At 61.1% G+C, this 12,318-nt stretch overlaps 1 protein-coding gene across 2 annotated transcripts; it reads left to right on the forward strand.

The window, feature by feature from the left end:
• Positions 1 to 16: 16 nt before the first annotated feature.
• LOC130158459 (mucin-2-like) lies at positions 17 to 7,265 on the forward strand. 2 transcript variants are annotated; one of them, XM_056359213.1, is made up of 6 exons: positions 17 to 148; positions 1,236 to 1,958; positions 4,613 to 5,041; positions 5,220 to 5,336; positions 5,652 to 5,737; positions 5,981 to 7,265. In XM_056359213.1, exons 1-6 carry the CDS (start codon positions 73 to 75, stop codon positions 6,053 to 6,055), a joined length of 1,506 nt encoding a protein of 501 aa, XP_056215188.1. In that variant the 5' UTR covers positions 17 to 72; the 3' UTR covers positions 6,056 to 7,265. The 2 variants fall into 2 exon arrangements, with proteins under 2 accessions (XP_056215188.1, XP_056215189.1); XM_056359214.1 differs by having other exon boundaries at positions 4,613 to 5,002.
• The last annotated feature ends 5,053 nt before the right edge of the window (positions 7,266 to 12,318 follow it).

Genomic DNA, 12,318 nt, shown 5'->3' on the forward strand with positions numbered 1-12,318 from the left:
CATCCCCTCACCCTGCGTCCCCGGGTGCAGGGTCCTGTCTCCAGGCGCGGAGTAGGGGTGCTGGCTCTGGATATGGCCGGGCAGAGAGGAGAGCTGCTCCTGCCCCTGCTGCTGCTGCTGAGCCTTGCTGTGCCGGATCTCACGCTGGGTAAGGGCTGAGCTGGATGCAGTGCTGTCTGTGGAGCTGGTGCTGAGTGGGGAGCATCGTTCCCCAGGGTGGTGGGTGACCCCATGGTGGCTTCACCCACAGAGGTGAGACACTGTGGGTGCTCTTTACTCTCTGATATCTCAGCCCTATCCCAGCGAGCAAACAGGGCTGTGCTTTGCAACGCAGGAGCGACAAGCTTGCCTTGATTTCTTTTGCCTTTCACGTGTGTCTCTGTCCGGGCAGAGAAGACCATGCTCCCAGCTGGAACCCCGTACTGCATACTGGTCCCTCTTGGGCTCATTGCCTTTGCTATGACCTGCCCAGCAACGCCAAACAGCCCTGCCCAGATGACAGCATCACCAGAATGTCATGGGCCTGCAAAACTGCAAATGCCGTCCTTATGTTTGCACTCAACACAAAGCAAGAGCAGTGTTGAGTTGAGCACAAGGAATAAACCTGAGGCTTGTACCTCTTGGAAGCCTTAAGCCACAAATGTAGGTCCCCTCCTGTGTACCTCAGCCCACTGCAGAGCCTTCGTGGGTTGCAGCACGTCTCTAACAACTTGCCCTGAGCTGCAAGCTGGGCTTTGTTCCTCTGTGGGGCTGGTTCCCCCATTGCCATTATTTACACCCGGCGCTATCAGTTCCTGACTATCTGCAGCAGAGGGGTTTGTGTAAACTGCTGCTGCTGCAGTTCCCGCCTGTCTCACGGTCACCAGTTCCTGCACGGCTCTTCCCGTCGGACGGGTTTGTCTGACTTCCTCCAGGGATCGGTGAAGGTGGTGGGGGACTGGGTCTCAGCACTGGTGCCTACAGGAGTTTCTGCCCTGAGACCAGGGATGCCCATGGCTTGTTCCCGCTTTGTCAGGCTGGAGGGTTTACCTTGCTGCCTTGCTGACGATCACGTTATGGTTCAGGACACCCGTGGGCTTGTTCCATGCAGGATGGTGCATCCCCACTCCTGATAATCCATGGCTGACGCATAGCTTGGGGAGCTCATGGTGGTGGTGATGCTGCACCATGCCCAGCACAGCCACAGTCTCAGGCCTTCACCACCAGCCTTGTGTGCCTCACCCACCTGTTTGCAGGGACCACAACCACAGATGTGACACTCACCGCATCCCCGAATCTCCCCACCTCCTCAACACCCAGAGGGACCATGGCGCTGCTGCCCACCACCAACTCCACCACCACAGACACCACCCCTCCCTCCAGCCCTGAAGCCTCCACCCCAGAGGCACCGATGGACGCCCTCATCGCCAGCCCTGCTACGCCCAGGGGGAGCAGCCTGGCACCCTCCAGCACCAGCACCCCACAGGCGAGGGGCAGCAGAGCCCCCAGCCCTGCCGCCACTGTGGCGCAGCCTGACCCCACCCCAACAGAGCTGGGTCTCGCCCCCGGCACCCCAGCTCCAACCGCCGTGGCCATGACACCCAGCTGTGCTGAGGCCACCATCGTCCTGTCCGTGGGGAGCAGCGCGGCCCTGGCTGCCAGCTGGCCGGGGGGTGAAACAAGCCCGCTGCGCCCCGCCACCTCCGCTCCCCTCCCCTCCGCCTGGCTGGGCACCGGCACTGCCCACGGGCCAGCAGTGGCCACACCGCCCGGCAGCGCTTCCCCCGGGACCGGCAGCGCCGCTTCTCCCACCGCACCGACGCTGACACCGACAGCCACTTCGGCCGAGCCCTTGACGACCCCGCCAGACACCGGCCCCCCCCCCGCCACCAGCACGGGGGGCCCCGGGAGCACCCCCGCCCCCAGCCAGCCGGCCAGGACCAGCCCGACGGCAGCCGGGACCCCCAGCGCCGCTGCGGGTGAGTGCAGCCCGGCCGCCGGCAGGCCAGGGGCAGGAGCAGGGTGACAAGTCCCCACGGGTGTCCCTGCTCCCGCCGCGCTCCCGGCTTCCCCGCCCCAGCCCGCGGCCCGGCCCCCAGCCCCAGCGTGCGGCGGCTGCCCCAGCCCCGGGCTCTGCGCCCGGCGGGGGGGGTCCCGGGCCGCGGCGGGGCCCACGCAGGGCGGGGCTGGGGCGGGGAGGGGCGGGACCGGGGCGGGGCTCCCGGGGGCGGGGCCTCGGGGGCCCTCGGCTGTGGGCGTGTACCCCAGGAGTGTGATTGTACCCCATCAGTGAGACTGCACCCCGGCAGTGTGACTGTACCCCATCCTGGCAGTGCTCCTTGTGGGGCACCTGTGTCCCAGCAGTGTGACTGTGTCCTGGTGGCTGTCCCAGGAGCATTTACCCTGGGGCTGCAGCTGTACCTTGGTGACAGCCCCCTCCGTGTCCCTGAACCGTGTAGGGAGAGTGTCCCTGGCTGTGCATGTGCTTCCGATGTCCCCGTACCCTGGTAGAGCAACTGTATCCTGACAGAGTACCTGTACCCTGGCCTAATGCCTACAGTGTGAGACACCCCAGCAGGGTTCCTGCACCCTGGTGACACCCTCAGTGCGCCTGTGCCGTGGCAGTGCCCTAGTGTACTTGCACAGCAGCAGGGTGGCTGTGCCCTGCATGCCTGTCTGCCTGCGGAGCGCCTGTGCCCTGGCCCAGTGCCTGCAGGCATCTCCGACTGGTCTGTCCCTGACCCTGAGAAGAAGGAAGCAGCTCCAGCTGTCAGTGGTGTGCTTCAGCTGTGACATGCCGGGACACGGGGAAGTGATGCCTGTACAGACAGCCCAGGGGACAAACCCTCAGCCCGGAGCACGCCCTTCCTGAGCGTCGCCTGTTCTCGGCCAGTTCCTCACGCTCGCTCGGGCAGAGCGGGCTGTTGTGTCCCGAGGGCGTTGGTGGTGGGAGCCACCACCGAACATCACCCCTGTGGCGGGGCACAGGGACAGTCCCAGGCAGTCTGGCTACTTCCCTGGGCTTTTTTCCATGGCCGCCATCCCCTGAGCAGGCAGAGGACGGCAGGGTCCCCAGCTGCAGGGACCCGGTCTGCTGCAGCGGTGGCCTGGGCAGCCTGCCCTGCCCAGTGCTCGTGGCTGCTCTGAGTCCAGCCACGCAGCTGATGCCTGCTTGGCATTGCACCCATCCCTGGGAGTGTCCGTGTTGGGTGGAATCCTCCGCTTCGCTGCCAACACCTGGGGAGTAAAAGGACCCACCTGGATGCTCTTCCTCTGGCGGGCAAAGGAGTCCCAGGAACCCCAGTGCTGGGCTGTGGGGAGCGCTCAGAGCAGTGCCTGCGGCGGGGGTATCGGCTCCCACCCACCCAGACATGGCCAGGCAGGGAGGGGGGCTGCTCTTGCCCCTGCTGCTGCTGAGCCTCGCCGTGCTGCACCTCACACTGGGTAAGGGCTGAGCGGGATGTGATGCTCTCCGTGGGGTGGGCAGCGGGTGGGGAGCATCGTTCCCCAGGGTGGTGGGGTGCTTTGCCCACAGCAGGCGCCTGTGGGGTCCAGGGGGTAAAACACTGTGGGTGCTGTTTGCTGTTTGCTAAAAGGGAAGCTGAGGTGGGCTTACAGCTGCTCCTTTGTGTGAGGATGAGACCCTTCAGTGCAGACACCTACCTGGGCATGGGCTGGGATCAGGCTTTTGTCCTTCCCCACACTGTTATTTAACTCGCTGCCGCCTGCAGCTGCTCAGGAAGAGAGAGGCTGCTGGGGGTTTTGGGAGTTTCTGGTGGGGCTGGCTGAAAGCAGACAGTGGCTCATGGCTCGGTTCCCCATCCCTATGTGAGCAAAGCCCCACATTCACCGGGCTTGTGCTGGGATCACCTGGGAATCCAGCCTGGCATCTCCAAGCCACCACCTCGCAGGCACCCCTTGACCGAGGCCTGGGCAGCCAGGCTGTTCAGTATGCCCTTTTGGAGGGGGTTAGAGATGCTTGGGCTTCCCCAGGGACAGCATGCTGCCCTGGCATGGGGTCTGTGAGGGCAGAGAGGATGCCCTTCTGCACCCTTCAACCCCCCTGCAGAGCCTTCGTGGGTTGCAGCACGTCTCTAACAACTTGCCCTGAGCTGCAAGCTGGGCTTTGTTCCTCTGTGGGGCTGGTTCCCCCATTGCCATTATTTACACCCGGCGCTATCAGTTCCTGACTATCTGCAGCAGAGGGGTTTGTGTAAACTGCTGCTGCTGCAGTTCCCGCCTGTCTCACGGTCACCAGTTCCTGCACGGCTCTTCCCGTCGGACGGGTTTGTCTGACTTCCTCCAGGGATTGGTGAAGGTGGTGGGGGACTGGGTCTCAGCACTGGTGCCTACAGGAGTTTCTGCCCTGAGACCAGGGATGCCCATGGCTTGTTCCCGCTTTGTCAGGCTGGAGGGTTTACCTTGCTGCCTTGCTGATGCCAATTCAGGGAATCCACAAGTTTGATCCCTGCAGGACGGTGAATCCCCACTCCCAGTGCTCCAGAGCTGATGCACACAGTTCTGAGTCCCTTGGGGAGCTTGTGGTGGTGATGCTGCACCATGCCCAGCACAGCCACGGTCTCAGCCTTTCACTGCCAGCCCTTGTGCACCTTGTTCTCCAACCTCTTTACAGGGACCACTGTCACGGATGTGACAGCAACCGTGTCCCTGACTCTCCCTACCTCCCTGACACCTATGGAGACCTCACCACTGCTGCCCACCACCGACTCCACCGCTGCAGCCACCCTCCCTCCCTCCAGCCCTGAAACAGGAGCCTCCACCCTGCAGAGATCCAGCACATCCCTGGGGACTGGCAGCACCTCACCTCCCACCATGCCTCCTCCCACTGGACCAGCACCGACAGCTGCTTCAGCCGAGCCCTTGACAACGCTGGCAGATACCATGGCCACCCCTGCTATCAGCACAGGGGTCCCTGGGAGCAACCCCACTCCCAGCCGACCAGCTGGGACCACATCCAGGAACACCCTTGACACCTCCAGCCAGACTGTGGGGCTGACCTCAGGTACCCTAACATTATCTGAGACTCCCAGCACAGCCACAGGTGGGTGCAGCTGTGGCACATCTGGAAGACAGGGGTGTGGTTAGGGTGGCAAATCTCCACAGGGATGCTGGGCATGTACTCGGGTAGCTTTGTGTAGTTGGTTTCATTTAGGATCCTGGGAGTAGGAGCATCCCGCACCTGTCTGCAGGCAGAGCTAACGTAATGCTGTTTTGCCCAGGCACAGAGACCTCTTCCCCCCCCACCAACTCAACCCAGATCCCAGAGGTTACACCCAGCACCCCTGCAGACCTGTCAGTGATGACATCCACCTGCCCCACTGCCACATCCAACACCAGTAAGTGCAGTGCCCTGTGGGCATCGTCACCACCCCAGAACTGGTGGCTTCGGGCTTCCAGGGGCCAGTGCAGGGGGTCCTGGAGCCCCACTGCTTTTGCGGTGCCCTCAATACGGAGGCACTGATGCTCTGTGGGATGTGTGGTTTGCTGTACAGGTGGGGAGGTGTTTTCCTGACAGTGTAGGGTGTCCATGACATGATTAACCTGGCAGGAGGTCACCTGTCTGTGACAGTGATCTGGGGAGAGATAGCTAGATCCTTTGATGCAGCCCAAGGTTCAAGGGCAATAACCGCAGCCACATTTTTTGTCCCTAGGTGCATCACACCTCTTTCTGTCACTGCGTCTAATGGTCCCCCAGAACCTGGAGAACACCATGGTGCAGGAGCTGGTGTTGTCCAAGGTGAGGTGTGCCGGGAGGGGATGCCACTTTGCATCTGCCAGCCACGCTCCAGCCAGCAGGGGAGGGGGTCAGGCAGTGGGAGGGGAATGGCTGCGTATTGCATTGAATGTCACCCAGAGCCCTTTCAGGTGAAGGGAAGACCCTCCGCTGGCTGCTGTGGTCCAGGAGCAGGCCCCTCCTAGGTGGGGAGCAGGGGTAGGAGACCCCCTCCTGCACCATTTGACACCTGCCCTCTCCCCACAGCTCCGTGGGAACCTGCAGACAACATTCCCATGCGCCGGCCTGGCGGTGGAGTGGCGAGGGAAGAGGAGGACCTGACCACCGCTGCTCGCCCAGCTGGCACCTGCATGGACTTGCCAGCCTTCTGCTCCCAGCTCCCTGCTCCATGGTAGTGCAGCCCTTCAGTGTAACTGGTGCAGCTCCCCTTGAACCTGGGACCTCCCGTCCTTCCCTGCACATCCCCAGAGGATCCCCCAGTGCCCCCTCCCCCCGTAGGCTGGGGTGCCCCTGCCCCTTCCCACAGCCTTTCTAGAGCCTGAGCCCTCCCACCACCCTCCACCAGACTTGGCTTCTGTGGTGGACTCCCTCTCCGCCAAGCTTTGCCAGTGAGCTGGGCTTTTACAGTTGGGACTGAGCTGGCTCAGCCATGGAAGCCACCCTGGGGACCGACAGGTGAGAGAAAGGAGACCTGGAGCCCCCAGTATTGCTGTGCCCAGGGCACTTGGGGGCTTGGTGATGATGACCTCCAAGGATTTGCAACCTGGGGAGGCTGTGGTGCCTGAGGTCTTCAAGAGATGCTCCATGGCTGCTTCACATCCAGGGCAGGCCAAGATGGAGCCTGGGGTGGCTCTGGGAAGGAGGCAGGAGAGGAAAAGAGTCCCTCTTTCCCACCTGAGCCCCGTCCCAGGGCCAGCCAAGGTCCTGAGCCCTGCAGTGCGGAGGGCGAATGGACCCAGAGCCCAGCACACGGGCTCTCCCTGGCTTGCCCGCGGTATTGCTGACAGAGGAGCACACCCATGCCAGCACAGGCTGGGCAGTAAAAGGAAATTCCACGTTTTCCATGGCAAAGATGATGACTTCTTTTTTTCCAAGTTGCCTTCCCCAGTTTTCAGCTTCACTGTCTAGCGGAGGTACCAGCAAGGAAAACCAGCGAGTCCCAAAAGCTTCACGGGGGAGAGACAGGCTCCAGGCTGTCCCCTCCTGGCAGGGGCTGCTGCAGAGGTTGCCGAGGATGGCTTGGCACCCTGAGAGGCTGGGGGTCCCCACTTTGGTGCTCTCTAACCCATGACACCCCATGGCTGCCAGGTCAGCTGTGTGCACCATCAGGCCGTGGAAATCCCGTGGGCTGTACTCCTTCCCTGTTTTTTTCCAGTCCCCAGCTAAGGAGTCGGCCGCAGCATCTGTCCTCCTGCAGCAAAGTCATTTATTAACTGATTAATTAGCCAGATAAAATCCAACTGAAGCAATTATTAGCCTAAGCAAGTCACCTCGCCGGGAGATTGAAAACTGAAATAACTAGCAGAATAGCTGTGTTGCTTGTCAGGGGTTGTTTTTGGCTGATCCCCGCTCCTCAGGGGCAGCCTGCGCCGCACTGGCATGGGACATGGGGAGGGCTGGGAGGAGGCACATGGGGCTGTGGGATGCCAAACCTGGGGATGGTTCCTGGGCTCCCCAAGTTGTCACCCAGCTGGGAAGGAGCCAGCAGCCCGACAGGATGGGGAAAGGCACCCTGGGATCACCTGGCTGCCTGCCGGCTCGCAGGGGCTGGCAGAGGCTGGGCTGGGGCTCGAGGCTGAGTCCAGGCAGCTCATCGGGATAGTCCCATTTGGGATGTCCCTTACAGCCCAGGGTTGCCCCTTTGCTCTCTATAAGGCTGCCTGGCTTTTGGGGGCTTGTTGTAGCCGCTGATACCAAGAGGGGTCCCTTGGCACCCAGGCAGGGAGCGGGGAGCGGGGCGAAGCCTGCCGGAAGGGGTCCCCGCACTGGATGCCTGACAGGGCACTGGGAAAGAAATCCTCGTGCTCTGCCTACGCCATGGATCTGGGCCAAGAGTCCTCCCACACTGCATCCCACTGGGCTGTTTTCTCCGGCTGTTGAATCCATAACTTCAGACCCCAGGACATGGCCGAGGGCCAAGACCAGGGTAATGGAGCCAAACTGCGTCACAAAGGGAGGAAAAGGTCCTGAAGTGCCGGGATGAAAAGGTGACCGGGGCACTCACTGTCCCCTGCTGGCACAGCTGCCTTCCACCGTTATTGTGGTCAGGGGGTAGTGGGGGGAGGAGATACTCCAGTCCCACTGAGCCCCTCTGCCCCCAGCCTGGGAGCAAGAAGAGGGGCACGGTGAAGGGATGTGGCTGTCATGGGGATGGTGGGTGCTGCATGTGTACCGGGGACATGGAGCTCTGACAAGCTTCTGACACTGCCCATGCTCTCCATGCTTGCCATCCCTGATGATGCTGGCCACCACCTTCACCCCATGGCTGCTTGCCTGCCAAGGACACCAACCAGAGGGGCCCTGAGAGGTTGGGTCCAGGTCCCGCTGCTTTCCCAGCCCATAAATCATTTCTCAGCTTCTTCACTGTAACTTGCTTCCATCCATCAGCATTGTCCAAAGGAGCAGACCCTCATCCAGCAGGACTGTCACCTTTGGAGGGCCCACCAGCATCATGGGGCACATGTTTCAAGTACCTTGTGACTCAGGTCTCCCTTCCAGTGTCCCCCTCCCCTTCACGCCTGCGGTGGCTGTAGCCTGGCTCCCACTGTCCAGCAGGAGGGTGTTGCAAGCTGGCTTGCCAAGTCATCCAGAACCTGTGTGGTTGATGGATAACCAGGTTCCCTCCGCCACCACCCCTAAGCCCTCTCCAAATGCCCTTGCCAGAAGGCCAGACTGGTGCTGGTAGGTAATGCTGAGTTCTCCGCAGGGCTGTAACAACCAGCCCATTAATTCCAGGAAGGCTGATAAGGCACCGTGCTGGGCTGTGCCAGATGGTGTAGAGCTCCCAGACGCTGGGATTCATGGCACTGCCCTCCTGCTGCGGGCTCCTGAGGGGCTCCATGCCCATACAATGCTTTGGTCCTTGATAACTGCAGATAAGGGTTATCCTTGCAGGAGCCATCGGCTTGCCGGGACCTTGATTTCAGGCCCAGCAGAGAGATCAATGAAAAGCCCATTGACGGAGTGGGAACAGGGCACCATCCTCAAGACGAGGGGTGACCCACGGTGGCTGAAGGATTTCCTTGGAGGGTGTGCCAATGCCAGAGCAGAGGGGCGAGCTCCGTTTGTCACCCCCGTGCCTCTGCTGGAGGAGCAGCAGGGAGACAGGGCTTTCTGGGGACACATGGGCAGGAGGCTCAGGCACGACGTTTCCAGACGGTGCCAGTCCCAGCACATCACAGGCAGGAGCTTGCAGGCAGGCTGAGGGTGAGGTGGGCTGGAAGTGCCTTGCTTCAGCTATTTTCCCCTATGCTGAGCAGCACATTTACAACAGTCCCTGTGGTTGCCACCACGTTGCACCTCAAACACCAGCTGGAGCAATTCTCTCCAGCGTCAGCACATATTCCCCGTCAGGGTGGCTTTCCAAAGCAATACGGCATTGTCAGCACAGGCAGGAATGACTCTCCCACAGCGGGTTTGCATCCCTCTAATCCTCCACTGGCCCAGGTTGTGGCGGCTGCTCGGGTGGTCACTGGCTGGGCGGTCACCCTGTGGTCTGTAGGGTTGGTTGCACGGGCCCCCGCTGCACCGTCCACCCCCCAGCTTTGCCCCCGCACTGGCATTTTTGGTAGGCAGGCATCCATTCCAGGCGAGTGGCTCTCTCCCCTGATTTACCATCTGTGCCCTGTTCCCACTGCTGGGGGTCATGCGTGGGTTTACAGGATGGGGTTTTGTCAGCCGTGACTTGGCCTCCCCTGGCATTTCCCCATGGACGCTGCCTGGCCCGTGGGTCCGGGTGTCACTCGAGGGCTGGCTCCAGCGGGACACTGTGTACTGCTTAACACCCCTAATAACACTTTGCAGGAGTCGCCTGAGGGCGTTTCTGGTTAAGGAGCGTTTAGTTGATTACAAAACCATGTAGTGGTGGGGGTTTGCATAATGCTGTTCATGGGGTAGCTGGCAGCAGTTTTCAAGGCGGGAGGGGGGAGGGGGGGTGATGGGAGGGTGGGGGTGGAGTGGGAATTGCTGCTCCAGGAGAAGGGGAGAAGGGAGACACAGGGGTGAAGTGACCCCAGGGATCCCCGTTGCAGGGGAGGGTGTCCAGGGCTGTGCCTTTTCCTGCTCCAGCCTCTGGGGATGCTGGTCCCACCTTGCAGAGGAGCTTCCCTGGCCCATGCACCCCCTCCCAGCACCCTGGCACTGCTGTGCCCATACTGAGGTGCAGGTTTAAAACCCTGCTGGGACATACTGGGGCTCTGGATGGGATCCCCAGGGCTCCCAGTTGTAGCTGGGTGCTGGGAGGCTCGGCTGATACCCTAGGGCCTGCCCTTGGCCATACCTGTCCCGCTTTATAACCTACCTGTGCTCCCAGGGAAGCCTTGAGCCAAACGGGGACAGTGTCCTGCCTTGCCCTGGGCTGAGACATGGCACTGATTTCAGTGCCCACGGTGTCCTCACAGGCATGGTGGCACCAGGTGGCTTTGCCGCGTCACCACAACCTGCTGCTCTGTGGCCCCCTCCCTTGCAAAGGGAGCGGGTCCTGTGGGGTCCATGGAGTTGCTGCTGTGGGGAGCAGGTTCTGTGGGGTCTGTGGGGTGGCTGCTGTGTCACTGTTGGCGGTGCTGTGCACTGCTTTGGGCTCAGCCTCGCCAGCTGGTGCTGGTGGCCCAGGGAGCTGCACAGGGCTGTGCCCAGGTCCCTGGAAGGACTGGGTCCCTGCAGGGTGGCCTTTAGGTAACCCTCAGACCATACCCCAACTGAACAGGGCATCCAGCCCTTGGGAAGGAGAGGGCTTGTCAGGAAGGGAACGGTGACAAGGACATTGGAGGGAAAGCACCGGAGCGGGAGGGGACGGCACCTGCAACCTGCCTCCTTCTGCCATCCCTATAAATAGGAGGGAACAGGAGCACGATTGCACCAGCTCTGCAGGAGAGGCAGGCAGGGAAGGAAGGAGGGAGGGAGGGACAGACGGACGGACGGACGGACGAGCTGCTCCTCTCTGCTCTCTCCTACCTTTGAGCTTCTCAGTCCTCTGCCTGTGTGGAGGCCTGAGGCATGGGGACCAGGGGAAGGACACTTTCCACCTTCGTGGGATGCTGTGTATGGATTCTGCACGGTACGTCCTCTATTTTTCTGCTAGCTCACGTGCTACCCAAGCCCTTGCAGGGCACAGCAGGTATGCTTGTGAGATGCTTGTGAGATGCTTTTCCCTCCTGGCTGCACTGTAAACTCCTCTGATGACCAGTCCTTGCAATGCATTGCAGCCAAAAAGCTAGAAAAGTGTTTTGTGGGACAGGCATCATCCTGACGAGCTGGTTGCAAGCATGGACCTGTGGGAAAGGCAAGAGCCCAGCCCAGGAGCCTGCATACAGCAAGGGAGCCAAAGGAAGCCAGCCGGCAGAGCAGGGCTCCGGGATGCTCCCATCCCTCCCACGTCCCAGGGAAGAGCAAACGCCAGTGCTCCATGCTGAGGCCCCTCTTGTACAGCTTCCCATGAATGGGCAGCGTGGGGTAGATGGCATTTCCTGCTCCACATGAAAGAATTAAGATAAAACAGGGATTTACTGGGGTGGAGTGTGCCAAACTAACCTGGGGGGACTTGACTGATATGCTTTGTTTTCCCTGAGATGGGGAGGGAAGTGGCTGAGCTTCTCTAGCTGAGGGGGGTTGGTGCAAGGAGCTGACTTCAGCCAGGGAAGATGACGATGAAGCAGCTTGCCACGAGGGGGAATGGGCAGCTGGAGGAGGATGGACACCTCAAGGACTGGTCTGGCACAGGATATAATGTTCATTAACGACTCTGGCACAAACTATCCACAAGCTAATGAGCTGAGCCGGCGGTGAGGCTGGAGGCACCCCCGCTGCAGGGGGATCTGGCTGCCTGGCAGGGGGAACCTGATGAACCGGAGCACCAGGATGGGGAACAGGCTCTGGCTGTCAGGCTGCGGCAAAACCCTGCTGGGTCTTGCCCTCGGGGTGCCCTTCATCTCCCCTAATTGCAGCTACCTAAAGCCAAGCGTCAGCAGATCTGCCCGGCTCCTCCTGGAGCCAACGGTGGCAGCTTGGTCTCCTCAGAGCCCACAACTCTGTCCTAAAAATAAGACTGGGTGAAATGTCACCTACAGGTGCCAGTGAGTGTTGGGAGAGGCACCTGGGATGTGGGGTGGCATCTCCTCCTTTCAGCGAAGCTCATGGATGTGGGGCAAGATTTTTGCAGCAGCAGGAGGGAGCTGTAAGCAAGGCTTCGTCCTGGGAACTCATGAATATTCTCTCCACGGGCAAGGAATCCCTGGTGGCTGCGCCCAACTGGCAGGAGCAGGCAGGCTCCCACCCCAGGAGAGGTTTAATGAACTTGCTTTAACTGCAGCAGGTCAGAAGCCATTTGCAGCCAGGGAATGTTTCACAAAGCCCTGGCTGTCCTATCT

The sequence above is a fragment of the Falco biarmicus genome, chromosome 13 (assembly GCF_023638135.1).
Source record: "Falco biarmicus isolate bFalBia1 chromosome 13, bFalBia1.pri, whole genome shotgun sequence".
Taxonomy (NCBI): domain Eukaryota; kingdom Metazoa; phylum Chordata; class Aves; order Falconiformes; family Falconidae; genus Falco; species Falco biarmicus.